Below are 26352 nucleotides of genomic sequence, written 5' to 3'. Positions count from 1 at the left end.
ACCTGCCCAGACTTTTGTCTCCAGTGTTTCCACACATCCAATCGCTGCGCTTTGGGTTTGTCCCAGGACATTTGTCCCTTTGTGTTTGTCCATGAGCACGTTGGAACAGCCCCACAAAGCCTCCAGACAATTATTTATTTTGTTTTATCTGGTCCTGAGCACTCCATTAAGTTGAGGAGCCCTTTGATGCAGCCTTTGACTCAGGAGTTCGATCCACCACCTCCATCCTGACCCATTGGGCCTTCGATTCATTCCACAGGAAGGGCACATCCCAAAACCACTGCAACACTGGGCTGCACGGAAATCTCTTGGTGTGAAGTAGGACATGGAAGGGTTTTAAATCCAGACGGGTGTTTGGAACCCTCAAGGAACAACATGAGGAGAATCCCGCAGAGTTACACGGAGAGTTTGACCCGTGGGGGCTGAGCATCCTCAGGCTGCTCCAGTCAGGTCAGCATTCATCTTTATCCTGTATCGGGACAGGCGGTGTGGGGACACGGGAGCACTGAGGGACAGGCAGTGCGAGGACTTGGGAGCAGTGTGGGGACACGGGAGCGCTGAGGGACAGGGGAGCGGTGTGGGGACTCGGGAGCGCTGAGGGACAGGCGGTGTGGGGACTCGGGAGCGCTGAGGGACAGGCGGTGTGGGGACTCGGGAGCGGTGCGGGGACACGGGAGTGGTGTGGAACAGGCGGTGCGGGGACACGGGAGCGCTGTGGGGACACAGGAACGGTGTGGGACAGGCAGTGCGGGGACACGGGAGCGGTGTGGGGACACGGGAACGGTGTGGGACAGGCAGTGCGGGGACACGGGAGCGGTGTGGGGACACGGGAACGGTGTGGGACAGGCAGTGCGGGGACACGGGAGCGGTGTGGGACAGGCGGTGCGGGGACTCGGGAGCGGTGTGGGGACACGGGAGCGCTGTGGGACAGGCGGTGCGGGGACTCGGGAGCGGTGTGGGGACTCGGGAGCGCTGAGGGACAGGCGGTGCGGGGACTCGGGAGCGGTGTGGGGACTCGGGAGCGCTGAGGGACAGGCGGTGCGGGGACTCGGGAGCGGTGTGGGGACTCGGGAGCGCTGTGGGACAGGCGGTGCGGGGACTCGGGAGCGCTGTGGGACAGGCGGTGCGGGGACTCGGGAGCGCTGAGGGACAGGCGGTGCGGGGACTCGGGAGCGCTGAGGGACAGGCGGTGCGGGGACCCGGGAGCGCTGAGGGCGAGCTCCGCCACGCCCCCGCCGCCGCCTCAGGGCGCGCGCGCGCGGGCTCGCCGCGGTTGCCAGGGCTCGGAGCACTGGGCGGGGCGGAGGCAGAACTGGCCTGGCCAATCAGGACAGACCCGGCCTCTGTCGGTGGCCAATCGCCGCCGGTAAACAACACGCCCCTCCGCGAGGCGGGGAGGAGGGCGGGGCGAGGGTTGCCGCCGGCCAATCAGCGGCTGGGAAGCCCGGGCCAATCCGCGCGCGGGAGGGTTTGGGCGGTCTTTTCAAAACGGATGAGGCGCCTCTGGCGTCCCTTTAAAGGCGTGATGCGTCCCTCGCCGTGTCCCTCCGCGCGGCCTCCCCGCCCCGCCGCAGCAGCGCGGTGCCGCTCCGATCCCCGCTGAGCTGGAGCTCCGCGGTCCGGCCGCGCCCTCCCCGGGCCTCGGGGACCAGTCGGGGCACCGTCGGGTGGCGCGATAGGAGGCGGACTACTTGACTTCCGTGCGCCGCCTCACCGGCGGGGATCGCTCCGCGCGGGACAACAGAAGCCGTGGGCGGGGACGCGGCGCCGCCATCTTGGAGCGGGGCCGGGGCCGGGGCGGAGGGCAGCGGCCGGGGATGGTGCCGTGACAGCGCCGTGACTCCCCGCGGGGGTCCGGGCCGCCCTGCCTGGATGCGGGGTCCGCGGCCGAGCCCACCCCCGTCCGCGCGGTGACGGGAGCCGGGCTCGCCTCCCCCTCCCCGAGCGGTGAGGGCTGCGGGGGGGGCCCGGTGTCCCCTCGCCCCCCGGTCTAGGGGGCCCCTTTGTTTCCCTGCTGCGGAGGGGAAGGAGGCGAAGGGAAGGGAAGATGAGCAGCGAGGCGCTGTGGCTTTTCAAGCAGCTGAACCTCCATCTGGAGCTGGAGGGGCGGTTCCAGCCCCGCGAGAAGGGGCTCAGCCTCATCGAGGCCGCCGCCGAGGTGGGTGAGGGCGCCGGGGGGCTCCTCAGGGCAGAAAGAAAATCTCAGGAATTTCAGAGAAAATGCCGGCTAAGGGAATTGAAAGCGCGTTAACTGCGGAAAGTGAATTATTTTCTCTGTATGCGCCGCGCTTGCCTTTTGTTTTAATTCTGCTTTCGTCTGTAGGTATTAACATTACCTTATCCAAGCGCTGCGACCTGCAGGGCAAGGCGTTTAGTACTTTCGGTGTTAAGTATTCATTGTTTAAACTTGGAGTGAGCACAGGAGCGAGAGGTTGTGTATTGTTTCCGTCGGGGGAGCTTCCTGCCGCTGCAGGGGAGGTGGGATGTGACAAACAGGGGAAGCACCGGCTTTTCATTGGCGCTGTCTGGGCAAGTGAGCCCAGAACCTCCGTGCTGAGCAGCAAAACGTAAATAGACCGTCACCATCTCCGCGTTGGCGACCCAAGTTCCTTACTGAGTTCGGGGCAGGCTTATTGTGTGCCTTCGGGTGCTTGTGAGTTCTCTGGGAAGAGCCTTAATATTTAACAAAAAAAAAAAAAAATCCCTGAGATAAGTCTGCTTGTTTGTTGTGAAAGCAGAGCTGTTGCTTAAATGTTGACATGCAAGGCAGAGAGCGGTGTGGTAATTTCTAAGGGCTGGAGTCACTGTGTGTGCCTGCAGTTAAGACTTAAATAAGTCTTAACTGCGTCTTAAAAGGAGCAAGTGGAGAGTAGGAGATGTGCTGGCTGTTGCACCAGTGAGACTCAGGGCCTGGCTGTAATCTCTGAACCGTGGGCGTGATTTGAGTCCTCAGTGTCTGAATTTATTTTCTTTTCAGTTCAGGTGAAATAAAGTATTTAAGGGAAAAACTGCTTCTGTTTGATCGAAATAAAAGGCGATTTAGGGAGTGAGGCACGGCGATTGCTGCTGCCCCAGAGTAATTCTGACTGTCTCTCTTACCACAGAATGAGAACACTCTGTGTCCAAGACAAAGGAATGCCAAGGTGGAAGATCTTTGGAGTCTGACCAACTTCTTTGGATTTGCAACGGAAACGTTTGTTTTGGCTGTCAACATTCTGGACAGATTCTTGGCTCTTATGAAGGTATAAGTGTGGCTGTTGGTTCAGCAGCAGCTCCAAGGTCTCCTTTTGAACCTGGAGTTGGTGCAGTTCCTTTCACCTCTAAAAATAAGTTTAACCATCACCGTGTAGATGTCGGAGAAAGGAGGAATTAAGGGAAACAAACCAAGAAGTGTTAGAGGCTGTCCCTGGGTGCTCTGCTAAAGCTTAGCTTAGCCTTGGGACCGACACCAAGTGATCATTTCCTGGATGTTTTTATCGTGTTTGTGCTGCTTTAAGGCAGGAAAACCAGTTCCTCGTTATTAGATCAGCAGAAACAACAAAGTTGCATCAGGTCTCTGGTCGGACCGGCCTTGAAGTGGCACAAAATGTACAGAGGGAGAGAAGAGAGGGGCAGGAACAAGCTGTGGAGGGATGGGGCTGCCCCGAGCAGGCTCAGACTGGATTTGTGTGGGCTGGAGCGAGCACTGCCGCTCGGAGCAGCAGGGAACTGCAGTTCCCACCGCGGATTTATTTGTGTCCTGCCGGGGCACAGCCTGAGGAGAGGCTGCTCAGCTCTGGGACTTCACTTCCTCAGCCCCAGCAGCCAGGGACTGCTCCAGCTGAAGTGGTGGAACTGTTTATAGCTGAGGGAGGAGCAGGAGCTGGCCAACACCACCTTTGGTGGAGATCAGCAAGTTTTAATACTTGGCTACTCCAAACAGAGTTGGTGTTGAAGGGCAGTGCTGCTGGGGGGTGGTGGATTCACGGCATTTCCTCTGGTTTGTAGGTGAAACCCAAGCATTTGTCTTGCATTGGAGTGTGCTGCATGCAGCTGGCGGCCCGTGTGGTGGAGGAGGAATGCAACATCCCATCTGCTCACGAGCTCATCCGGATCAGCCAATGTAAATGCACTGTGTCCGACCTGAAACGGATGGAAAAGATAATTTCAGAAAAGTTGCACTTTGAATTTAAAGCTACTACTGCCTTAACCTTCTTGCACTTGTACCATACAATTGTACTCTGTCATACCTCAGAAAGGTGAGTCGGTGCTGTTTGCTGAGCCCCTTTTAATCCCCTCTGAGACAGCTGCAGCCCTGGCTGTAGGGGAGGCAGCTCCTCAGCTCTTGCTTCTGGCAAGGGAATGCTTGTTGATGCAGACCCTTCTTCTCTTGGATGTCTCGCAGGAAAGAAGTGTTGAATCTGGACAAGTTGGAAGCACAGCTAAAAGCTTGTAACTGCCGTCTAGTGTTCTCTAAAGCAAAAGTGAGTAGAAGCAGGTGTTTGTAGCTGCAGAGTAGGTTTGTGGTGGCTGTGGTGCTGAGTGCTGTTTTCTGGTCCTTGCAGCCATCTGTCCTGGCCTTGTGCCTTCTCACTCTGGAAGTTCAGACTCTGAAATCTGTTGAGCTGTTGGAGATCCTTCTGCGTGTTCAAAAGCATTCAAAGGTGAGTGCTTTCAGGGGATGGCTTTTCCGACTGTTCAGACTGATGCTGTTAGTGATGGGTGATGTTACATTTAGGGGTCCCTTAAATGCGTCCCTCAGTGTGTCCTTACAGGCTTTGTTTGGCTGAAAGAAGCAGTTAAAAAATCAGCTGAAATGTATGAAGTCAGAGGAACTGCTGACCCAGTGTGTGTACAAAGCACGCTTTAACAGGCAGCTGATTGCACTCGTACAGCTCTGGCTGTGTGGTTTGGAGAAACTTCCAGTCTGTTCTGGGACTGCTGGGCTGGTTATTCCTTTTGCCTGATTAATTAAACCTGAGGGTTTTATTATTATTATTATCATCACCTGAGGGTCTTCCCCCCAGATGGAGGTCAGGCTCTGAGCAGACTCCCCAGGGAAATGGGCACAGCATGAGCCTGGCACAGCTCAAGGAGCATTTGGACAGTGCCTTTGGGTACAGGCTGGACTTGGTGGGTTTGTCCTGTGCAGGGCCAGGAGTTGAACTCCATGATGCTTGGATGCTTGTGGAGCCCTTCCAGCTCAGGATATTCCATGAACTAAAATAGGATTAATGGCCTCTAGCTGCATGCTGCCTCCATGGATGGCCTAGAAGCAGCTTTTCACTCTTACAGTCAGATTGAACAATCCCAGTTTCTTACGGGATAGAAGTAGTTCCTTAAAGTACAATATTATTCTATTTTAAAATGGTGGTTTAAAGTTTTTTCTTATATTTTAAAGCAGTTTAAAAAACTTTGCTTCCATTTGGAAATGGAGTTTTAAAAAAGTTTTATCCCATTTTAAAATAGAATAACCTTTGTTTCATTTCGCCTTTGGAAGTGATAAAGAAAATGATAACAAGGACTGACAGGCAAACTGTCAGCCTAACTCCACCTTGAACAGGGACTTGTCTGGAAGGTGTGTAGGATTTGGTAGTTCACCTTTAGAAGCAACTTTAACAAAGGTATCACAGTTATGACTCACTGCTGTCTTGACTGATGTTTTTCCCAGGTCTTTCCCAAGAAGGTAAAATGGAGGCAGGAGTTACCCTGGGAGCCTGTGTGTTACAGACTGACTAACTTGTGGGGTTTTTGGTGGTTTTTTTTTTCAGATAAGTGATAGTGACCTACTTTACTGGAGGGAGCTGGTCTCTAAATGCCTGGCAGATTATTCTTCTCCTGAATGCTGCAAGCCTGATCACAAAAAGCTAGTTTGGATTGTTTCGAGGCGTACAGCCCAAAACCTACAGAACAGTTACTACAGCGTTCCCGAGTTGCCAACGATCCCAGAGGGTGGATGTTTCAATGGGAGTGAGAGGTGGGTAACACTTGGCTGCTTAATTTGTTGGGAATTCTCCTTTTTGTCTGTATAACTATGGCTTAGTCTCTGCTACTTGGGGGAGAAGTGCTAGCTCTGAGAACATTGCTGGGCTCGGAATATGCCTTCAGCACACGGAGAGAGGGGGGAGCTGTCATGGTGGTGGTCAGAGGTACTTGGCCGGGTGGGGGGAGGCACTGTTGGTTTTAAGGAAGGCTTGCAAAGGTTTTCGGTCTCCTGAAGGAATTGATGCTTGCTGTCTGGAACACTGGCTTCTTGATCAGTAGGATGTTGTTAGCATCAGGAGGATCGTGCCTTGTTAGGATTTCAGCTTTAGGAGCCCTAAGGAGCTTTAGGCTGAGCAGCATTTAGATGTGGGTTGTTGCTACTAGCAACAGGAAAGCGTGCAAGAAACTCCAGGGTTGAGGAGTGCTTTGCCACTTTGTAGGGGGTTGTGCTTTGTTAAAATTACCTCTCCCACTGTTCCTTCTAGTGAAGACTCCTGTGAAGACATGAGCAGCGGGGAAGAAAGCCTTAGCAGTTCTCCTCCAAGTGATCTGGAAGGCACCTTCTTCTTTGAACTCAAACCTAAACCCAAGTGGCAAACTCTCAGCTGTCGCTCTTAGCACTGAGGCTGCATTGTATTAGGCTGAAGTGTTGAATGCACCATAGAGTCTTTTGGCAATAATAAATGAGGTGGTGATCTGTATACTGTATTAAGGCAGAACTTGCTGTGGTATATCGATGCTTTGAATGCTTGCCTTGGTTTTTTCTGTTGTTGTAATTTTAAGGAATTAAAAAAAAAAACTTTCAGGTCCCCAGATCAGCAAAAAAAAAAAAAAAAAAGTTGTTGTACAGTTCTGTTGTCAACAGCCATGAATGTAGTTCTGTACCTGATGGTCCAAAATCCTCAGAGGCTCAACACCTGAGCTGATTTCAGGGTCTTGCCTGAGAAGCATGGAGCAAGAGTGAGAAGCTTTGCCGAGACTTAAACGGGAAACTCTTGGTTAATGGAAGAAATTTGCTGCATGGGTTCAGTCAAGCAAGGGAGAGGCCCAAGAGGAGCTGTGCAGTTGTTGTCCTGGGATGTTCTCAGGATTCCGCATGACAGAATCCCAAGCTTGGCTTGATTTCAGTGTTGACCCTGCTTAGAGCAGGAGACTGGACTGCAGTCCCTCTCGAGGGCACCTCCACTCCTTCTGGGAGTGGTGGTCTGGGATTAGATCCAAGTGGCTGGGTGGGTTACGTGGAACATGTACATAGTGCCAGGCTGGAATGGTTGACTCTCCAATGGCCCCAGCACTGAAACTTTTTCCTTTTCAGCAGGGTCTTGGGTTGTGTACTCCAAGTAGCAGTTTTTGAAGCTTGGCTTTTATAAACTTCAGGGATCCCTATTTCACACCAGGAGTATGTGTGGTAAGCAGGAGGTTTCTAGTCAATATAGTTTCCACTTTGAGGTAGTATAAATTGTGTGGCCAGGAGTAATTCCATGTTTTCTTTAGTACAGATGTTTTTACACTGAAATTCACATTGTATACTTCAGTGTGTTTCAAATCTTAACATGTCAATCCATGCTATTAGCTTAGACTTCTTAACTTGGTAAGCCTTGCTAAGTCTACATTCCTTTAAATATTTAACCCTTGTAGTTGTTTTTCAGTATATTCATGTTATTGATTGAGTCATAATCAGACTTGTTTGCATGCTGATGTAAAGCATTAGTGCAGGAGAAGTTGAAATTAAGCAGTAAAATATCAGGTGAATGTGATGGTGAAGTAGTTAATGTAATGGTTTTTCTTCTGAACTTTGTTATCAAAGCACAAATTCCAGTCCAATTGTGTTTCTCCCTGGTGAGGACATGGCTAAAGGAGACTAAAGTAGCTCAGAGTAACGGTGTGAGGTGTGGTGGTGCCAAAGTAGAAATGAAGGAGCAAACAAGCTAAAAGCTGTTTTGTAGCTGCCAGCGTTGCTTTAGAAAGGTAAGAGTGATGCTGTAAGTCCATAACTGTTATGTGGTTTCAGTTTTCTAAAAACACACAAAAGTTTACAAAAAGTGTATATGAAAATGTAAATTAAAAAAAATGTACAGAAAAAAAAATTTAAAACAAAAAACCGAGCAGAAAATACTGTATTTTTTTACATTGTATGTAACTTTTTGTAGGTCTGTGGCATGTAGATAGTAATTTATTGTGTACTCTGTATGATACAAATACTGTACCTCTGAAGACTTCTTGCTGCAAGTCTCTGCTCACTTCAGGAGTGCTTGGGTAAGGAACCCACTGAGTCTTGTTTCAGTTGAGAGCAAAAATAAACCAAGTGCTGTATTTGTTACCTGCTGTGAGTGGCAGTCGGTTCCTTGAAGCTTTTGCCTTCCTTTTTTTTTTTTTTGTGCTGTGCAGGGTGTGTGATCTCACAGCTGGGTTCCAGCTTTCCCAGGAGTTGTGGCGAGAGAAAGGGGAGACTGCAGGGTCCTGGATGGAAATCTCACCTCAGTGTGAGAAGCTCATTGTGAGCACTGTGCTTGGCACGTTGGCACATCCAGAGCTGCTGCAGGGGGTAAGGGTCATGCCAGCTGGATTGCTGTGCGTTCTGCAGGAATTGTCCTTGCTGCTGTTGTCGTGGTGGAGCCTGGTCACCACTCCTTGGATCCCCTCAGCATGACACCCTCCTGGCTCGGGAGTCAGCCAGAGCATGTGGGTGAGCTCGGGGCTGTGTCCTGGGCTTGCACAGCTTGGGAGGCTTCATGAAGCTTGAGGTGTGCCATCCTTTCAGCCCCTTTCAAGTCTGCTCCATGTGAAAAAATGGGCTTGGGAGAGAAGGTTGGAGGGTTCACTTGTGTGGTTGGAATGATGTAGGCTCAGCTTTGATTCTGCCCGGTCAGGTGGCTGTGGATCCCCCGAGGAGGTTTGCCTGGCTTTCCCCCGAGAAGGGGGATTTTGGTGGTTTGTAATAGCAGAGGTGTGCATGGCCTTTGGGTGCTGTTTGGGGCTTGCCCCTACCACGTGGTGGAACTTGGAAGGCTTGCAGTCCTGGGGGTTTAAATGTGTGCTCATTTTCATAACTGCTCTGTCAGTAAGACTGGTTTGGGTCGGGGCTGTGGGGGCTGGTTTTGTGGGGAGTCCATCCCCTGAAACAACTCCTGGCTGTGTCCATTTTCTGGGATGTAACTTCCTGTGCTGCTGAACCTATTGCAAGCATAGTGCTGGAAGTCCACACACATTTCTGAGAGCATCTTGAAATGTCATCCTACTGCTCTCTTCTGGCTAGACTGGGCCACCAGGGATCTGTAGTGGAAGCACTTCTCTTCCTGGTGAGTTGTCATTCCATAATTAAATAATTATAATAATTTAAACAGGAAACTTGACTTCCCCACCACTTGCTGACATATGACAAGTGACATGCGGCAGTAAAGGGTTCAGAATAAATCCATGTGTTCAGATCCTGGTCCTTAACAGCTCCCCCTTGTTTTCTGATGGAATGAGAGGGATATTCCTGTCAGAGCTTAGAGCACTCTGAATTTAGAGCAGCATACACTAAGGGAAAGTAGAACTGAGTGGTCTCAGGCCATCTCGTTGCCTGGACTAACAGGTGAGTGAGTTATTCTTGTGATCCCACTTGGCTGTCAGGGCTTTGGAGCTCAGCAAAATGGGAATCAGTAAATACTTGGCACATATATAGTATTATTTATCTTAAAATACATGTTGCAGCTGTGGGGTGTCACATGGCTATGCTGTGGCTGGTGTAGTACATCTCCTGAAAGGAGAAAGTTGCCATAACAACTGAATGAAATCAATTAGAGTAATAAGCAATTAAAATCTCATCCTTAGTGTTGCATAAACATAGTATTTTGCTCATGAATTATTAGCAGTCTTGCCTCTAGACCTGTACGTTCTGGTTCTGATTTGCAATCTCAACCATTTTTGAATTAATGAAGCATTTAATTTCTCCTTCAAAGAGTGCTGGTGGGTTTTTTTTGGCCATAGCAAGTAGGTTCTTCATCAGAGACGTGAACACTGTTAAACACCTAAATGGAGGAAACATTTGTGATGGGATTTCCAGAGCATTCATCATTGGCTTTGTTTCCACACAGTGAAGTGAAGAAGAAGAAGAGTAACCTGTGGTCTAGGGTAATTTTGTCCTGAGTCTAGGAAGGCAAAGGCAGGTCCTTCCTCTGTTCCCCACTTCCTCCTTGACCTTCTGTGTATTCCTGAGCCTCTCTCTTCCTTTGTGTCCCTTGTAGAACAAAGCCAGGAATAGCTCCTTTCTTTAGTGCTCAGTTGTCAAGGATAAATCAGCTCAAACCAGGGAATGGCAGAGCTGTTGTGGAAAGGTGGGATGTGTGGGACTCGTGGGGAAGCAGGGTTTGCAGACTGTTGGCTTTGCAAGGGCCTGTAGGCTTGTTCTGCAAGGATTTTGTGTAGCTGGGGGTCAAATGTTTCACAGGTCAGAGTGCAGTTTATAATCCAGAGTCTCCAAGGAACTTTAGAAAACATGTCTGTGGTCTAAGTAGTGGTCCTGTCATGTGCAGCGGCTGAGTCAGGGATTCAGGAAGCCTTTGGCATCCAGAGCTCAATTATTAACTCAGGTAGGGAGCAAAAGCACTGGAGGTGATCCCTGGCTTTCTCCTGGCAGGATGACAGAAGCCAAGGCCAGCGGTCTGAGGGTTTGTGCCACAGATGATCTGAAGGTGGGTGTGGTGTCTGTGCCAGCTCATTGCCCAAGATACTGGCACAGTGCATCCACAGGTCATCTGTGGGGTGCTTTGTGCTTTCCTCAGCTTTTATTGCTCCATTAAATGTAATCCTGCCACCTTTATCCTTACTGGGCTGTCAGGAAAAGGCCCACACTCAGTGCTGTAAATGCAGCATGAGCTGTGAGTATCAGCTGAGAAATAAAATAAAACAGGGCCCTCTTGAAGGAATTTGAGTTTATTCTGGTCCCAGGACGTGCACTTGGATTGGTTACCTCCACAGCCTCCAGCTGGCACTGGAATATCTGTTGGAGTATTCTTACAAGCCCAGGTTGGGATTAACTTTTGCACTGTCTGATTCCCTGTTAGTTTTCAGGGTGTTTTCCTTAACCCCAGGCAGGTGATGATGTGTTCTCCTCTGATCCATGTGCAGGGACACTGTGGCTCCTAGTGCCTGTGAAAACACAGATTTCTGCTCCAGTGGGAAAAACCTGTGCACTTTATTGTGCCAGGCAGTGAGGAAGGCACAGCCATACATGTCCAGTGCTTTTCCATAGTTAGCTGAGTGCTGGACACCTGTTGCAGCTGTAGCTAGTGTGTAATTCTCAGTGTAAAAGATTGGGATGCTTTGGATTTCTGTGGGAAGCAGCTGAAGGCTTGCTTTACTGTTAAATAAGTCCTATTTGTGCTGTACTGCTGTACATTTTAATGGTGTTCATCTGGAAATCTGCAGTACTGCCCCACTTGTTGGGGAGAGACTTTGTGGAGAATTCCCTGACTGTCCTACTCCGTTTAACAGGCTGTGCCCACAGTTGCCATGGAAGCCTTGCCTTTGGCGTGCCCTTGGGATTCATCCCTGAACAAAAGGTCCACCTGGAGTCACAGGGCTGCATCTTCCCATAAAGCCTTGCATCCTCAGAGGCTGAAAGCCCTGCTGGCTCTGGTCATAAATCATTTTCTGCTTCGCTGGGGTCGAAGCTTTCATGTTACTCTTCCTTCAGATCCTTCCAGGCCCACATTTTAGATGCTGCGACATGTGGGGCACTTCAATCCGCACTGGCCATGACTCAATTGCTGCTCTGGGATCAGTTTATATCTTTTGGCAGCATTCCTCGAGCTGGCAGCAGGGAACAACTCATTTTAATAAGCAATAGTAGGGGACAGTGCTCTGTCACCCCTCAACTGATGCCCTGTGTGCTCGTTACATAAAAGGCAGATAAAATGTTTGTGAAATGTCTTGCTCCTCGGAGGTGTTGGGTCCTCAGCCCTGAGGATCAAAGTCCTTTTTCAAGTGGCTGACATCAGCATGCACTTCTGTGTCCTTCTTCTTGTCCCTGCCTCAAACCCAGCCTCAAGAGGCTGTGTTTGGAGAAGTGTGTCTGTGCCATGGAAATTCACCCAGCTCTGTGAAGCTGCTTCCCCACCAGCTTGGAAAACCCCTCACACCTTTGTGCCAAGTTGGGCCTGGCCATTTGCCAGGCTCAGTCTTGTGCTGTCACCTTGGCTACAGAACAGGGAAAGGGCTGGATTAGTCCTCCTGTTGTTGTGTCACTCAGGCATACCAGGATTCACTTCTGCTGGAAAAGCTGAGGTAGGGAGCTCCACAGGTAGGCTTTTGCCACAGATCTTTCAACACACACTAAATCTTTAGTCTGGACCACATCCATTCTGTGCTCAGGCTGCCAGCCCACCTCGTGGGATCCTGGAAACACCTCATCCAGGCTGGCAGGTCACCTCACCAGCAACCCAGACTGGGGTCCAATTGCACAGTTTGCTCTTGGAGCAGGGATTGCTCCTTCAACAAGATGCATACAGGCAGGGAATTCCTTGAAAAGTACTGCTCAAGTAGGACTGATGAAGTTCCCAGCAGAGGGGATTTAGGGAGGCTGTTTGGATTGCCAGACAGGAGAACCATTTTCCTCCTATGGTTACAGTCACTGCACACCTCCATCTAGCTCTGCTTTCTGAAGAGGTATATGAGCTCCAAAATTCATGTCTTGTACATCTTAGGGTTATCCCAAAGGGAAGGCTTTGGATATAAAATAACTCATCAGCACCTGAGTTTTGCAAATGTAAACTTGAGCAAGTTGTCTTTAGTAACAAGGTTTTGGAAACAAGCAAGCAAAGCTGTCCTGCCTTCCTGTGGGCTAAATGAAAACCAAGTCAGAGTGCTCCTGAACTTCAGGAAGTCTGAAATTCAAATCTGCACTTGGAGCCTAGGCCTGTGTCTTGATTTCCGTTTCAGAAGTGGAAATACCCTGCTGTAGATCGAGCCAGGAGTAATTGGCCAGACCTTGTATCTTAACAGAAAGTTTTGAGCAGATAGATAGGAGGAAAGATCACAAAGTATGAGATAGGAGGATCTCTGTTTGACCATTTTATCTCTAGTCACAAGCATTTTTAGAGCTGACTGGCAGTGCTGGTTGTACGTGCAGAGAGGAGGATCTAGGCTGGAGCATGATTTCCAGGGAATGGGGGTTTAGTAGAAACCATTTCCTATGCCTTAGCAAAGCCAGAGAAAGATAGATTCTCTAAGATTTTATCATTAAAGGCCTGAAAATAAACTATTCCAAACACATTTGGAAAGGTACCTGAGTGTCATGGCTTATTTGAACCTCGTGAGAGCATTTCCATGCCCTCCTGGGGAAAAGGATCCTCCCTGACAGATAAATCATCTGGGACAGAGGTTTTCAAGTGCAGCCTGCAGGGCGCTGGAGGCTTGACAAGCCTCTACGTGCAGCCTGTCAGGGGGTTTGTTTTAAACCAAGGCATTGTGTTTATCTGGGGTGTTTATGGCACTCTGGGTGAAGGGGACGTGGCCAGGCCTGGCAGCCCCCTGATGGAGAGGGAGACTGTGATTTGGTCTAATCCTGTGGGAGGCCTTTTTCCTAGCAAGAACCTGCTACAGCTTTCTATAGGTGCGAATAAGGGCAGTTTGAATATTTCTCAGTGCCTACTGAGGGTTGTAATGACCTTTCTGAACTCTGTTTATGGCTGCATCTGTCCCGGGTAACCTGCCCCAAAGTGGCTGGAATAGTGAGGAACCACCTCTTTTACCGTGTGCATCCTGTTTATCATGGTCAGGGAAAAACAAGCTCGGAGCTGCATCTGTGTGGAAATAGGAACAACTCAAAAAAGTCTGGCTGCAGAGCCCCTTCAGCCCTCAGGGCTGTGTAAAATGGGTCACTGGAAGTGTGGAAGCAGAATGAAAGGAAAGCAAAGCCTGTTAATCCTGGGCTTTTTGGCTCCTTGGGCACAAATTTAATGTTAAACTACTTTCTGACTTCAGGGATTGGCACGTGCTGAAAAGCTTTGCTACAAAGAAGGGAGAGAGCAGCAAGGCAAAAATGAAAGGGTACTCCTGTGCCTCTGAAAGCAGCAGTGATTTAGTGATTTTACTAAAACATTTGAGAAGGCATGGCAGAAGCCTCTAGGAAAAGACTCTGAGGGTAAAATGTCAGTAACTTGTCTTCTTCTCATTAGCTCAAATGATTTCCACCTGCCTACTATCACCAGGTAGCTGAGAAAGGAGAGTCCCCTCAGGTGGGAATGCTTTGCAAGGAACTGGGCAGCGTGGTCATTCCCAGCTGGGCCCAGGTGCAGAAGCTGCCCTTGCAAGGAGCTTCCTGCTGCTTGTGGGAGCCCCAGGGAGCACGACCACCTTGGTCAGCAGAGGGGCCTGGGAGGCACAGTCTGGCTCCAGAGGTGACAGGGCTCCTGCTGCACCGCTCCTCTCACAGCTGCTGATGTGATCACACTTCCCTCTCTAGGTACACACGGTTTTTCCTCATTGTTTTGCTGTGGTTTTTTGGTGGCTCCTGATGGATTGCAACAGGAACTCGTTTGTTCATAGAAATGTGTGCCTTGGCCTCACCTTGTTTCAGGGGCAGGCAGAAGTCTCTGTCTGCGCAGTGTTTCTCGTGGCCAGGTGTTGTCAGGCAGTGCTTTGAGGAGCACAGGCTGGTTGGTGTCAGTGCAACTTGTCATGGGAGCAGTTGAGTTGAAATTCTCTCTTTGTCAGAGTTCTGTGCCAAGCAGTTTTCTAAATGCCTGGAAAGGTGGTCTTAAGGGAAGGGTTTGTTTTCTCTGATGGAGTTGGAATATGGAGAGCTGTTGTTAGTCTGTTGTGAACTTGCAACGACAGCCTTTTGGGTTTCTTGTGTCTTGTTTTTTCTGGTTTGTTCTTTCTGGGGCAGAGGTGTAAGACTTTGTGTGCCCAACCAGTCTTGTCATGCTGGGAGTAGAAGGATAATGAGAGAATGAGTGGAGGAAGGAGCAGAGCCAGGATTCTGCTTTTTCCATGCAAACTTTCCCACTGTGTTTTTGAACCAGCCTGCCTTTCTCAGTGAAACTGTCTGCAGAACAGAGGTTTAGGGTTAGATTTAGCGTTTCTATTTCCATTTTAAATACTTGTAACTTGCTGTGGCTGCCTCATCCCTGGAAGTGTCCAAGGTTGGATGGGGCCTGGAGCGACTTGGGATAGTGGAAGGTGTCCCTGCCCATGGGAGGGGGTGGGACTGGATGCTGTGTAAGTCCCTTCCCACACAAACCTGTGGGATTCTATGTGCAAGTGGCTGCAGTGGGCCTCTGCTGTGACCCTGAAGTGCAAGAATTTACTCTGGTTACGTGTGCCTCAAAAGGAGGTTTTTTTTCCTCTAGGTGTGGCAGAAACGTGGGCTTGAGGCTGGGCAGGAGGGTGACTAACCTTAGGAGAGGCTGGGGAGGGAAGGTGTGAGTGTGCTGCTCTTTATGCAAACCCCCTGACAGCTGAGCACTGAGAAACGAGTGTGGAAAGGGAGTTAACAGCGCCAGGGAATATCAGCCGGGCAGGGCACATGGCTGTGGCGTTTCCAGCGAGGAGGAGGAGGAGGAGGCATGTGGTGGCTCGGGAGCTGGCACAGAGCCGGCTGGATGGCACCCTCACCTGGATCGCCCTGCTCTCAGGGAGGGGAGCTGGGCGGGGCTCAGGAGGGGCAGGAGGACCCTGGCAGGGTGGTCTGTGGGCACTGTGACCTCCTGCACGCCTTCACGTGTCTGCTGGCATCAAGGTAGGACGCAGCAGCCTTCCTCTCCCGGCCTGGGGCTGCTGGAGTAGCAGAAATAGCTCGGTGGCATTTAGCACCGTGACCTTTGAACACTTCCAAGAGCAGAGACAACACTTGGGGTGAGGCAGGGCTCGATGGAAATGTGCTGTGAATCACCCTTTTGTGTTGCTGTTGGTCTCTCACTCCCAGGCATGTGAATTTGGGACAGATAAACATCATTTCCTCTAGCATGATGAGTTCAGCTGGGGAGGGCCCGTTGTAATTGCCTCCAAAGGCTGGATGAGTGTTGAAACGGTGGAGTAGACTTAAAACATTGGTTGACATTTGCTGTAATTTCCCAAATATTAAAATTCCCAGCTTTTGAAGATGTTTGGCTTGGAAATGCATCTTATCCACACTCCCTGCCAAGCTCTGTGCTCTCTGGGGAGCAGCTGAATGCCCTCCAGTCCCATGGGCTGGCTTTCCCAGTATCACTTCCCTCCAGCTGGAATGATAACCAGTCATCCCAGACAGGAAGAACCAGGCTCAGGGTGGCTGGGACATAGAGCCAGCCTGTCTGACAGTTATCTGCCACTCTCCAGGGCTGCATGCTTCCTGGGAGGCAGCTTGCATGAGCCCTGGGGAAATGCTCCTGCTTTGCACAGGCTCTCCATCCTTCATCTTTCCTCTCTGGAGCTCTGACACTGCTGGCTGGCACCCGTGTTACCTCTTGGTGTGCTGGGCTGAGCGTGTCTGTGGGATACAAAACCCCAGGAGAAATTAGCAAAGATGTTTGCCCTGCACTCCCCTAAACTTGGATCCCACTGTTGCTCCTCTTTGGGGTTCAGTGGAGAGATCCCAACTGTGTGCTCTGCCAGGGTTTAACCACAAACAGGGTGGGATCACACCCTCAATAAACAGAAGCAGGCAGCCTGTGCTCTGCTTGTCCAGCTGCTCCCAGTGGGAAGCCCCAGCCGTTGTGTTTCTGGATTTGTGTGGCACTCAGCAGCTTCCAGCTGTTCCCAGGTGTGCAGCTGGACAGTCTCAGGCTCCTTTCTCAGCTTAGCATTGCTTAACCTCCAGCTTTCCAGCTGGGAATAGGGCCAGGACACACATCAGCCTGCATCCTCATGCCTCTGGCAAAACTCTAGGTATGCTAACAACTCTGGCCTTGGGAAAGTGGGAGTGATGTGGATTTCATCCAGTCCCCAGCCGTGCAGGAGGGAGCAGGCAGCTCTCTGTGCTCCTCAGCTCTGAGGCTGATCCGTGCAGCAATCTTCCTCAAGGTCCCTTTCCATTGCTGCAGGGTCTGTGGGGTCTAACCTGCATTTCTGGATTTCCAGCATGCCTCCATGCCTCTCCCCACCCAAAAACCTCCCCTAAACTCTGCTTTGCTGCAGAACATCAAGACGAGCCAGTTCTGCTACTGCTCTTGCCTGGGAATTGAGCAAAGAGCACCAACCTGTGTGTTTTGGGAGAGGAGGAAGCCCTTCTTTGATTTCAGCTCTTGCCTTGTCTGTCCTTCCCCTGGTCTGAGTGCTGGTGGTTCAGAAATGTTTCTCAGGGGAAAAAAAGCCCCTCGGTGGTGACAGTAGGCACGTGTAGCACCTAGAAAGATGTTCGTTCCTTTGTTCTGTACAGCCCATTAGCTTGGATTGTGATCCTCTGCCTGGGATTTGGGTGCTTGGGCAGATCCAGTTTTTCCTTGCCATCTGCTCTCTGTGACAATGGTGTCTGCTGCTCTCTAGTGGTCCCAGCTCTGAGGCTGCATGCACTGCAAAATAAGAACCTTACTGGTGCTTTTATCTGTGTATATATATATGTATGTTTTAAATTTATTTTTACACAGCGTCCTCCTACCACGGCAAGTCTAAACCTTGTACCTCCACAATGCTGGCATTTCAGCTGCCCACGTTCCCCCAGCCCTAACCTGCAGTCAAGAGGAAAGTCCCTCATTTTGTTGTGCTTAGGTTATGTTGGGAAACATCTTTCCAAGTTCCTTCCTTGTACTCCAGATCTACAGAACTGGCGGGTGAAATGCTCACTCCTGGCTGCCCCAAACGCCAGGGGAATGTGGGGTATGGAAGGGAGGGGAGATACCCAAACAGCTTCAGGAATGTTCTGAATCTAACCCAAGGCTGTGCCCTGGGACAGATCTGAGTGTTAGGCCTTGCTGCTTTTCAGGGTGTGTGTGGTAAGTGACAGGCGAGATAAAAGCTGAGCAAAGATCAAAGCAGGTTTCATGGGTTTTATGGCTTTGTGCTTCTTGGTTTCACTTTCATGTGTCTCCCTGAGCCTTTCTTCTCTCTCTTTCATCTCCCTCCCCGTTTCCACCTGGCAGGGTGGAGCTTGGTGACCTCCCAGCCTGGGACATGACTTGTGTGCTCAGCCACCTTTCTTTCAGCCCCCAAATCTGGGCAATGCTGGGTTATTTTAGCCCAAGACGACTCCTTTCAGTATCGATTCTTTCAGCTGCTCAGATTTACGTCCTTTGCAGAAGTTGGGCTGGAGTTTCTCTCTGTCTCTTCTGGCAGCATCTCCGGGTGTGAGTGCTGATTCAGGGGTGCTGGTTCCAACAGAAAAGTTGACAAGGGGCTTTCCAAAGGGAGGGCTGCTCATTTCACTGGTATTGCAGCTTCCTTCTCAGTGAAGACCTGGATTTCCCCTCCTTGCCATGTGCACTTCTACTTGCTGCTGGAGAACTGTAGCTCTTGGCTTGTTTGGGTTTTTTTCTAATAGAAAAATCTCTACTCCTGTGGTGGCTTGTTGGTGAAATGTGGGGAAAGCATCTTCCCCCAGGGAAAAAGTGGGGAGGCACTTGGAAAGAAGAGGAGGGGCCTCAAAACATTAAGTGGACATTAATGAAAATAACAACCCTGGGTGTAAGCCCAGGATGCATGGATGAGTTTGGGTCCGTTCCTGGTGTGGTTTTACCCTTGTGTGTGGTAGAGGAGAAGCACTGTTTTCTGTGGATGACCTGCTGTCTTCTGATTTAACCAGTAGAAAATGGGTCACAGCCATGTTAAGCTCTACCAGAAATAATAGTTATGGTTTATTCTGCAAGTAATGTGGAGACAACTAAATTACGGGCTCAACTAAAATGGAAACCACAAATAATTGATAAAATATGAAATGCTTAACTGGATTCTAACCAAACTTGTAGCTGCATTTATCAAGATGTCATACTTCAAGGGGAAGAGGGGGAGACTTTGCCATAACACTCCTGGAGAGCTTGGAGAGCCAGGGCTGTTGCCAAGTGCTTGCCTGAATGTGCTGCCCCAATAGGAATAACTCAGCTCCAGCAATGGCAGCCTTTGAGTTCAGCACAACCTTCCCAGCTGTTGAAGCACGGGCTGGATGTAGCTGGAGGAGTTTTGGTTTTGTGAATAGACCTGGAGTGCTTCCTCACTAGCCCCAGAAGGAAGTGCTCAAAGCCAGAGACCTTCCTCCATGCAGCGGGGATGTGTGGAACGCCCCATTGCGCCATTGGCACGAGGGCTGAGCAGCCAGGCACAGCTCACTTAGAGCACCCCCAGCTGCTGGTCCTTGGCTCCCTCCTGGCACAGGATGAAGGCTTCCCTCCTCCTCCCCTTGCTCCATGGTGGAGCCCTCGCTGTCCCACGGCGCCCCGATGCAAACGGCCAACGGCGCCCGCGGGCTCGGCACCTGCGGCGTCTAGACCGGTTCCTGTGCCACATGCAAATGTGTGGGGAGCCAGCCGGGCCACGCGGCCCCGGTGACACTTTCTGGGAAAGTCCTTGGCTGCCATCCCTGCCTGACGTCCTCCGTGCCAGGCAGAAGTGGCGCTGAGGAATAACGGCGCTGCTCTGCTCGGCAGCGGGCTCGTCTCGGAGCGACTCGGACAGGAAACGAGTGGAGAGCTCTGGAGCAGTGTGGGGGTGCCGGGGTGTTCCCCACAGTGCTTCTCTAGAAGCAAGGATGGGCTGGGGGTTTTCTCCTGCGCCATTTGCATCTCTGGGGTGGCCAGGATTTCCCAGAAACTGTCCCCGCCGTGGGGCTGCGCGGCCCTATTTTTGTATTGCTGTCTCTTCAGCAGAAAGCTGCTCCCCAGAGGTCCCCAAGATGGACTGGGGAGGCAAGAATGTTGGATGTACGTTTCTTACAAGTCTTCTGTAATTTCTCTTGTCCTTGCTCCCAGCCTTTCTCCATCTTTCTTATCCAATCCCTTTCAAAGCTCCCTCTTACCATATTCCCTTCTTTATCCCTCAGCACACCAAATCCTTTTCAAGACGTCAGAGCATGTTTCTCACCTGCTTGCAGAGGTGTCATGACACCACTCTGCTGTCTCCAAAAATGGGCCAAACGCACAATTCTGTCCCCTTGCATCAGCAGCAAGTCGTGCATCTTCATTTGAAGAAGGCAAGTAAGAGTGAGCTCGATGTGTTGTTCACCCAACCTAATTTTGGACTGATTTCGTTAGGTTTTGGCTAATTCTGGTGCTCTCACGTTGACACTGAAATATGTGTGGGTTTCAGGTTTCTCAGGTTTTGGCAGGAAGCATTTTTATCTTTGAAGCAGGTGATGGACCACAAACCACAGTGGTGAAGATTCACTGCAGTTGGGGTTTTTGGGGGATAATTAAAAAAAAAAAAAAACAACCCACAGGGTTTTTTTGGTTTTTTTTTTTTTTTTTTTTTTTTTTTTGGTTTTTTGGTTTTTTTTTTCTCTCCTGCAAGGAGCCCTGAGTGAGTTGTGGGCAAAGGAGGGGTAAACTCAAAAATTACTTTCTCTCATGTGATTCTCTTTGAGAGGCTTGTTTGCTGCAGATGTTTGTGATGCAGTCCCTTGTGAATCCTCCCTGAAGGGCTGGAGAGCTGCATCTCCTTGGCGCTGACGTCAGGGTTGGGTTTCTGCCCATCCTGGTAAACATGGAAAAGGTTTTCCATGTGGCCTCTAGGTTGCTGCTTGCACCACTGTTTTTTGGAGGTCTCTGATTTAGGTACCACAGGAAGGATTAAAAAGTATTACAGGTGAAAAAAAAATTACGAAAATCCAATAAGAATTAGATTAAAAATTACTAAAATCAAAGTCTTGCCTTCACAGGGGCAGCTGCTGCAGAAAACAGAGAAGCTGTGAGGGTGCTTTGGATGTGTTTCAGTTGATGCTGGCTTGGATGACACCACACATCCCTACTTGAGGGCCACTCTTCTGAATTCCTGGCATCCAGGAAGCAAGTCAGCTTAAGTGCAGTCACAGCTCACATCCTCACCCTGCTTCTGCCTTTGCAAAATTACCACTTGTTGTGCAGAAATATCAGCCACCACCATGACTGCGGCGTTTGCTTCCGAGAAACCAGCCCAGAGTTCATCAGTCACACCTTTCTCATCCATCACAGCACCGTGGCTGCTGCCCAGCCCATTCAGACCCTCTCAAAAGCCATCCAGTGATGTTCTGTAGCTCCTGCTTCTTTCCAGGGCAAGGCAGGAGGTGGACACCTGCCCTGTGGCCACAAATCAGGGGCAGGGTCTGGCTCATCTTGGTCCATCCGTTGCATGTGTCCAGGGATAATTTTCTTCTTGTACCAATTTCATTAAGCACTGCCAGGAATGCTGCTGGATTCCTCCAGTCCTGGAAGAGCAGCAGCTGAGTGCTCCAGCTCCATCTTTTCTGGGGAAAGTTGATTTCACTTCTCTTTCACTTCTCTTGTTTTTTCCCAGCTCTAAAAAGCGGGATCATTTTGTAATCAGGAACTTCAGAAAGATTTTCAGGTGAGTTGCTGCCTTTCTCACCATTTTTTCCACGAGACTCCTGCCATAACCCAGCAAAACCAGTCCTTAGTTTGTTCCTTCTAGTAAGCCTCTGCAAGGAAATTGAAAACTCTGGAAGGGTTAAATAAAACCCAGTTTTAAGGCCATCTCCTCTTCCACTACTGTGACAGCAAGGCACCCATTCTTTCTGTAGGATTTTAGGAATAGCTCATGGAAATTGTCCCTGGCCTCTCTGTGACCCTGGTGTACAGGGATTTAAACTCCTCAGTCATCTCTTGGACAAGCACTTCACAAGACTTTTGGACCCATCCCAGAGGAAAAAAAACGAGATTTTCCAAGAGAGATGCCCAGCTTGAGTTTGAGTGGAAGACTTTTTTTAATATTTACTATTTTGGTAACAGCTATATAAAATGCTGATGTGATTTGAAAGCTCCAAATTACAACATTATCACACAACCACATCTCTTCTCTTCTGCCCTCTTCCTTCCTCCTTGCCTCGCCACATATCCCCTTCCCCTTTTGCTTCCCGACTGGTGACTTCACTGAATTTATTTAGGGCAAAGCCCCCATCCCACCAACACCTGAGGGCACGGGGTGCTCCTGTGACCATCCTGGGTGTGTGAAATTTGAAAGATTTGAGTGGAAGCATAAAGCAGGGAGATCATGATTGTTTTTACTTGGCACGGCATGAGGCGTTTTTGCTGATGAGTGAGGCAACAAAAATAGCGTGGGGAAAGTATAGCCCCAAGAAAGAAATATGTAAATGTCTGAGCATGCTAAAATCCCCCCTGCTTAGTCAGGGGCTTGGGCTCTGCTTTCATTCTGGGCTTTTTTTTTGTGGCTGAGGGGTAAATACTCAAGGGAATGAAGGGTGATGTGGGGGAGATGTGTGGGGAATCCAAACGTTGCACTCGGCCCCAGTGGCTGGTTTTAGTTAAAAATATTGACCACTGAGCTTCTGGGCTGTGTGTGGGGAGCATCTGAGAAATGCCATCAGCTCAGTGTGTCTCTGCTGGCCGGGTGTGACTGCTGAGGTGTGACTGTGCCTGTGCTGGAGCGTGACCCTCCCCGATAAATAGGGCTGTTTGTGAGCTGCTCCTGCACTGCCTCTGCGGGGCTGAGCCTTCCCTGAGGATGGGAGCCCCCCTGCTCCCATGGCTGCTGCTCCTGCTGCTGCTGCTGTCCCACCCTGCCCACGCAGGTGAGCTCCCGGTGCCTTCGCTGGCATCATCCTGCACCCAGAGCCCCTGGGCAGCTTGGGATGCTGCTGCCTCTTCAGTGAGGGCTTGCCTTGTTGTTTGCCAGGGGAAAAGCACGAGCATCCTTTGCAGGGCTCTGGTTCAGCTTTTGGGAGCAGTGTGGGAGCAGGAAACCGAGGTGGAGGTGCAGGTGGCAGCTTCTCACCGTGGTCCCTGCAGTGAAAACACGGGAAGGGGAACTTCCTTTGGCTCCTGGAGCTGCTGCATCCCTGTCAGCCTGTCTGTGCCTGTAAGCTGCCACCTTCTCTCTCTCTCAGCCATCCTGGAGGTGAACGGGAACCTGAGCTGTAGGTGTGCCAAGACAACCTCGGAATACATCAGTCCCAAGAAATACGAGAGCATTGAGATAAGGCCCGTGGGCAGCAGCTGCAGGCGCACGGAGATCATGTAAGTGCCATGGGCTCTGCTGCTGCACCATCCTGCTTCTCCAGCCTCGCTGGAATCTAAACCTTCCCAAAAGTGCCGCCTGCTTACTTGCTGAGAAACATCAGGGGCAGAAGTGCAGGTCCCCAAGGCCTAAAGGAATCTCTCCAGCAGGGGAAAGCATGATTTCCTTGAGCTGGAGCAGGGGTGCTTGCAGCCTGGAGGAAGCACTTCCTCACACACCGAGGCAGCATGAGCCATACCACATTTTCCCAGATTTTTGTAGCTGCTTGGTGTTGGTAGTTTTGTAGCTCTCCAGAAAAAAAATTGCCTTTGAGCAGTGTTCTGTGCTTCAAGTGTCTGCTCCACCTAGGAATGTGTTGAGTCTTGCTTGTTCCCAGCCATGCAGTGGCTTCCTCTGTCTCTGGCAGCTTTCTACAGTTGTGCTGTGAGCAAAAGCTGACTCTCCCCATCAGCTCTGGCTGCTTGAATCCCTGCCTTTGGAGGGGACAGGAATGCTCAGGAGCTCTCCTTGTGTTTCAGCATTAAGTTAAGAACCTCAGGGAAGGTGTGTGTGAATCCCGAAGCCCCCTGGGTGAAGAAGCTGCTGAAGCGCATTGCCAGCACGTAAGTTGTTGGATGGAAACTCCTTTGGCTCAGGTGTCCCTGGACATCATCCCAGCACATCCATGGTTCTGGGAAGCTCTCGTGGGCCCAGGAGCTCTCAGAGAGCTGCTGCTGTCCAAGGACCCACTTCCAAAGCCATGAGGGGCAACACTTCGCTGTGCAAAGCAGTGTTCAGCCCAACGTGACCCATCTGTGGGTCTTGCTTCCCCTGGCTTACACACAGTGCTGCACTTCCAAAACAGCTTGGGGGAGCCGTGGCAGGAGCAGGGCTTGCTCGTGCCAGGTGCAGTAGGGTGTTGATGCTGGGAAAGCTGCCCTTCTGTGTTGTGCCTGTGCTGGGTCTGTGGCCATCCCGGCGAGCGATGCCCGCCCTGGGGACACGACAGCGACTTCCCTCGGCTGGGGCAGGAGCTTCCTCTCCCAGACCCACTTTCCTCTGTGTTCACACGTTTCTCCTCCTTCTGCTTTTCACAGGAAGAAAAAATAGGTTTCCTGTTAAGGAAGTTGATGCCCAGGGCCGAGGCAGGTTGGCAGATGATGCCCAGGTGTGCAGACCTGGCTGCTCCTCATTCGACCCTGTCTTCCTCCCCTTCCCAAAAGCCCCACGTCTGGCTCTGGTGGCAGTGGCTGTGGGGAGGGTGCCTCGCTGCTGGCCCCAGCCCCGTGGCAGGTTTGTGGGGGGATTCTGCCCTGCTCTTGGTCCCTGGAGCAGTGTGAATATGAATCCTTTATTTGTTTAGTTGCCTGTGGACTGCGAAACTGTTCCCTGTCAGGGGCTGCTCCTGCTTCTTTAGGAATGACTTTGTGACTTTTTCCATGTGAAGTGCTCGGCAACAGAGTGTGTGTCTGAGAGTTGTGTGGCACCGTGTGACATGTCCTGTTCTCATAGCTCAAGTCCAATAAAATTCGGGATTTTCCTTTCTGTTGTATTTTCCCTGGATCTCCTAGTTTTAAAGCCATGTATGACATAGAATCGTAGGACATCTTGGATTAGAAGTGACCTCAAAGCCCATCCAGTCCCACCCCCTGCTGTGGGCAGGGACACCTTCCACTATCTCAGGTTGTTTGAAGCTCTGTCCAGCCTGGTGTTGGACATCTCCAGGGCTCTAGGGGCAGCCACAGCTTGTCTGGGCACCCTGTGCCAGGGCCTCCCCACCATCACAGGGAAGAATTTTCCCCCCAGTATCCCATCTAACCCTGCCCTTTGGCATTGTGAAGCCATTCCCTCTTGTCAGGGGTCCTTCCCATCATAACCTGTTATCTCCCCTGGTGGTGATGTGAGGGCACGATATTGGTGATAGGGTGATGGGACAATCCAGCCAAAGTGCTCCACATCCAAGTGCTGGAGCTGGGATTTGTAGGTGGATGTAAGGCTTTAAAAACCAGTCCAGGCCAATAAGGAAATATATGTCAGGAATGGGAGTGAGGTCACTCGGTGGAGTTTTGGGGTAAAAAAAATCAAAAGCAAATGTCACCGGGGCGCTGCGGGGCCGTGCCTTGCAGGGGGACAAGGTGGCTGTGGGAGCAATGAGCCATACCTGATCACGCAGGACAGAAAAGCACCCCGGGCTGGTGGGGCTGCGTGTGCTAAGAGCGAAGCTGGAGGAAACAGCCAAGAAAGGAAGGGGAAAGCAGAGCCGCTTTCGGGAAGCCGGGCCCCCTGCCAAGCCGCGTTTCATCGGCAGCGCTGCAAACTCAGCGAGCGCCGTCAGCAGCGACCGGGGTCGGGCAAAACCACCGCGACCCCGGGGCCTCCCGTGCCGCCTCACTTCTCCTATTTCCCAGCTCAAATAGAGGGATGCTGCGGGGCCGGGGCTGGGGCCGGCATGGCTGTGCGGGCAGCCCTGCTGCTGGCCGCGCTGCTGCTGTCCCACCGCCCCGGGGACACAGGTGAGCCTCCCCTGTGCCCGCGGGTGGCCCTGGGGCTTCTGAGGCTTTCCGGCCTTGGGGTGGGCGATGGTGGGACGATGGGTGTGCCCGTCGGCGGGGTGATGCCATGGCCGTGTGCCCCTCCAGCAATCCTGGAAGCCAACGGCAAGCTGAGCTGCCGCTGCCTCAAGAGCACGCGAGCCTTCATCCCGCCGGAGAGGTACAGCAGCATCGAGGTGTGGCCCGTGGGCAGCAGCTGCCGGCGCCCCGAGGTGGTGTAAGTGACTCCCAGGGCCCTCCCTGGCCTGCTGAGGTCTCCTTTTCCTTGTGGGAAAGGTGGGAGGCTCGGCTGTCTGCAGGAGGGGAAGTGGAAGTCTGAGAGGCCGTGTCTTTTCTAGGATTAAGCTCAAGAGCCTGAAGAGGGTCTGCGTGGATCCCGACACGCCTTGGATGAAGAAACTCTTGCAGGACCTCCCTCACTTGTAAGCTCCCCTTTCCCCCTGAGCACCAGGGGCAGCCCGTGGGAACCTGTCTTCACACATTGCTCCCCCTTCTGCTTTTGGCAGGAGGAAGAAAAAGGCTCCCCGCTGAGGAAGCTGCCACCAGAGGCACGGCCAGATGTGCTGGGCCCAAAACTGCCTCCCTTCCCCATCCTGCTGTTGCCTTACCCCGGTCCAGAGGGGAGGATGCTTCTGCCTGAGCCCCTTTTAATGCCTTTAAACCCTTAAAAATGCCCATCCCTGCTTCCCGCCTCTCCCATCCCGAAGCCATGCGCTGGGCGTCCCTCTTGAGCCCGACCCAGCAGGCCCAATAAAGATGGCAGCCCTCTGTCACTGTC

At 51.3% G+C, this 26352-nt stretch overlaps 3 protein-coding genes across 9 annotated transcripts; all 3 read left to right on the top strand.

Moving 5' to 3' along the window:
* The first annotated feature begins 309 nt into the window (after positions 1-309).
* Positions 310-23030, top strand: CCNG2 (cyclin G2). 6 transcript variants are annotated; one of them, XR_010360532.1, is made up of 9 exons: positions 310-450; positions 3105-3242; positions 3988-4238; positions 4385-4463; positions 4545-4643; positions 5751-5956; positions 19898-20047; positions 21346-21396; positions 22913-23009. XR_010360532.1 is itself a non-coding variant. In XM_064416192.1 (8 exons), the coding sequence occupies exons 1-7, from the start codon at positions 2048-2050 to the stop codon at positions 20040-20042; spliced, it is 1029 nt and encodes a 342-aa protein (XP_064272262.1). In that variant the 5' UTR covers positions 1768-2047; the 3' UTR covers positions 20043-20047; positions 22913-23030. The 6 variants fall into 6 exon arrangements, 4 of the variants coding, with proteins under 4 accessions (XP_064272262.1, XP_064272261.1, XP_064272260.1 ...); XR_010360531.1 differs by lacking the exon at positions 310-450 and adding an exon at positions 1768-2158 and having other exon boundaries at positions 22913-23010; XM_064416192.1 differs by lacking the exons at positions 310-450; positions 21346-21396 and adding an exon at positions 1768-2158 and having other exon boundaries at positions 22913-23030.
* On the top strand, positions 21551-24565 carry LOC135298530 (growth-regulated alpha protein-like). The gene is made up of 4 exons (XM_064416198.1): positions 21551-22597; positions 22913-23042; positions 23562-23645; positions 24120-24565. Exons 1-4 carry the CDS (start codon positions 22531-22533, stop codon positions 24130-24132), a joined length of 294 nt encoding a protein of 97 aa, XP_064272268.1. The 5' UTR covers positions 21551-22530; the 3' UTR covers positions 24133-24565.
* On the top strand, positions 24142-26352 carry LOC135298529 (C-X-C motif chemokine 6-like). Of its 2 annotated transcripts, XM_064416197.1 has the most exons (5): positions 24157-24190; positions 25149-25535; positions 25662-25791; positions 25913-25996; positions 26081-26352. In XM_064416197.1, exons 2-5 carry the CDS (start codon positions 25472-25474, stop codon positions 26103-26105), a joined length of 303 nt encoding a protein of 100 aa, XP_064272267.1. In that variant the 5' UTR covers positions 24157-24190; positions 25149-25471; the 3' UTR covers positions 26106-26352. The 2 variants fall into 2 exon arrangements, with proteins under 2 accessions (XP_064272266.1, XP_064272267.1); XM_064416196.1 differs by having other exon boundaries at positions 24142-24190; positions 25149-25791.

The sequence above is a fragment of the Passer domesticus genome, chromosome 4 (genome assembly GCF_036417665.1).
Source record: "Passer domesticus isolate bPasDom1 chromosome 4, bPasDom1.hap1, whole genome shotgun sequence".
NCBI classification, from domain to species: domain Eukaryota; kingdom Metazoa; phylum Chordata; class Aves; order Passeriformes; family Passeridae; genus Passer; species Passer domesticus.
The sequence above is the reverse complement of the archived record's forward strand: the minus strand, read 5'-3'. Positions and strand labels throughout refer to the sequence as shown.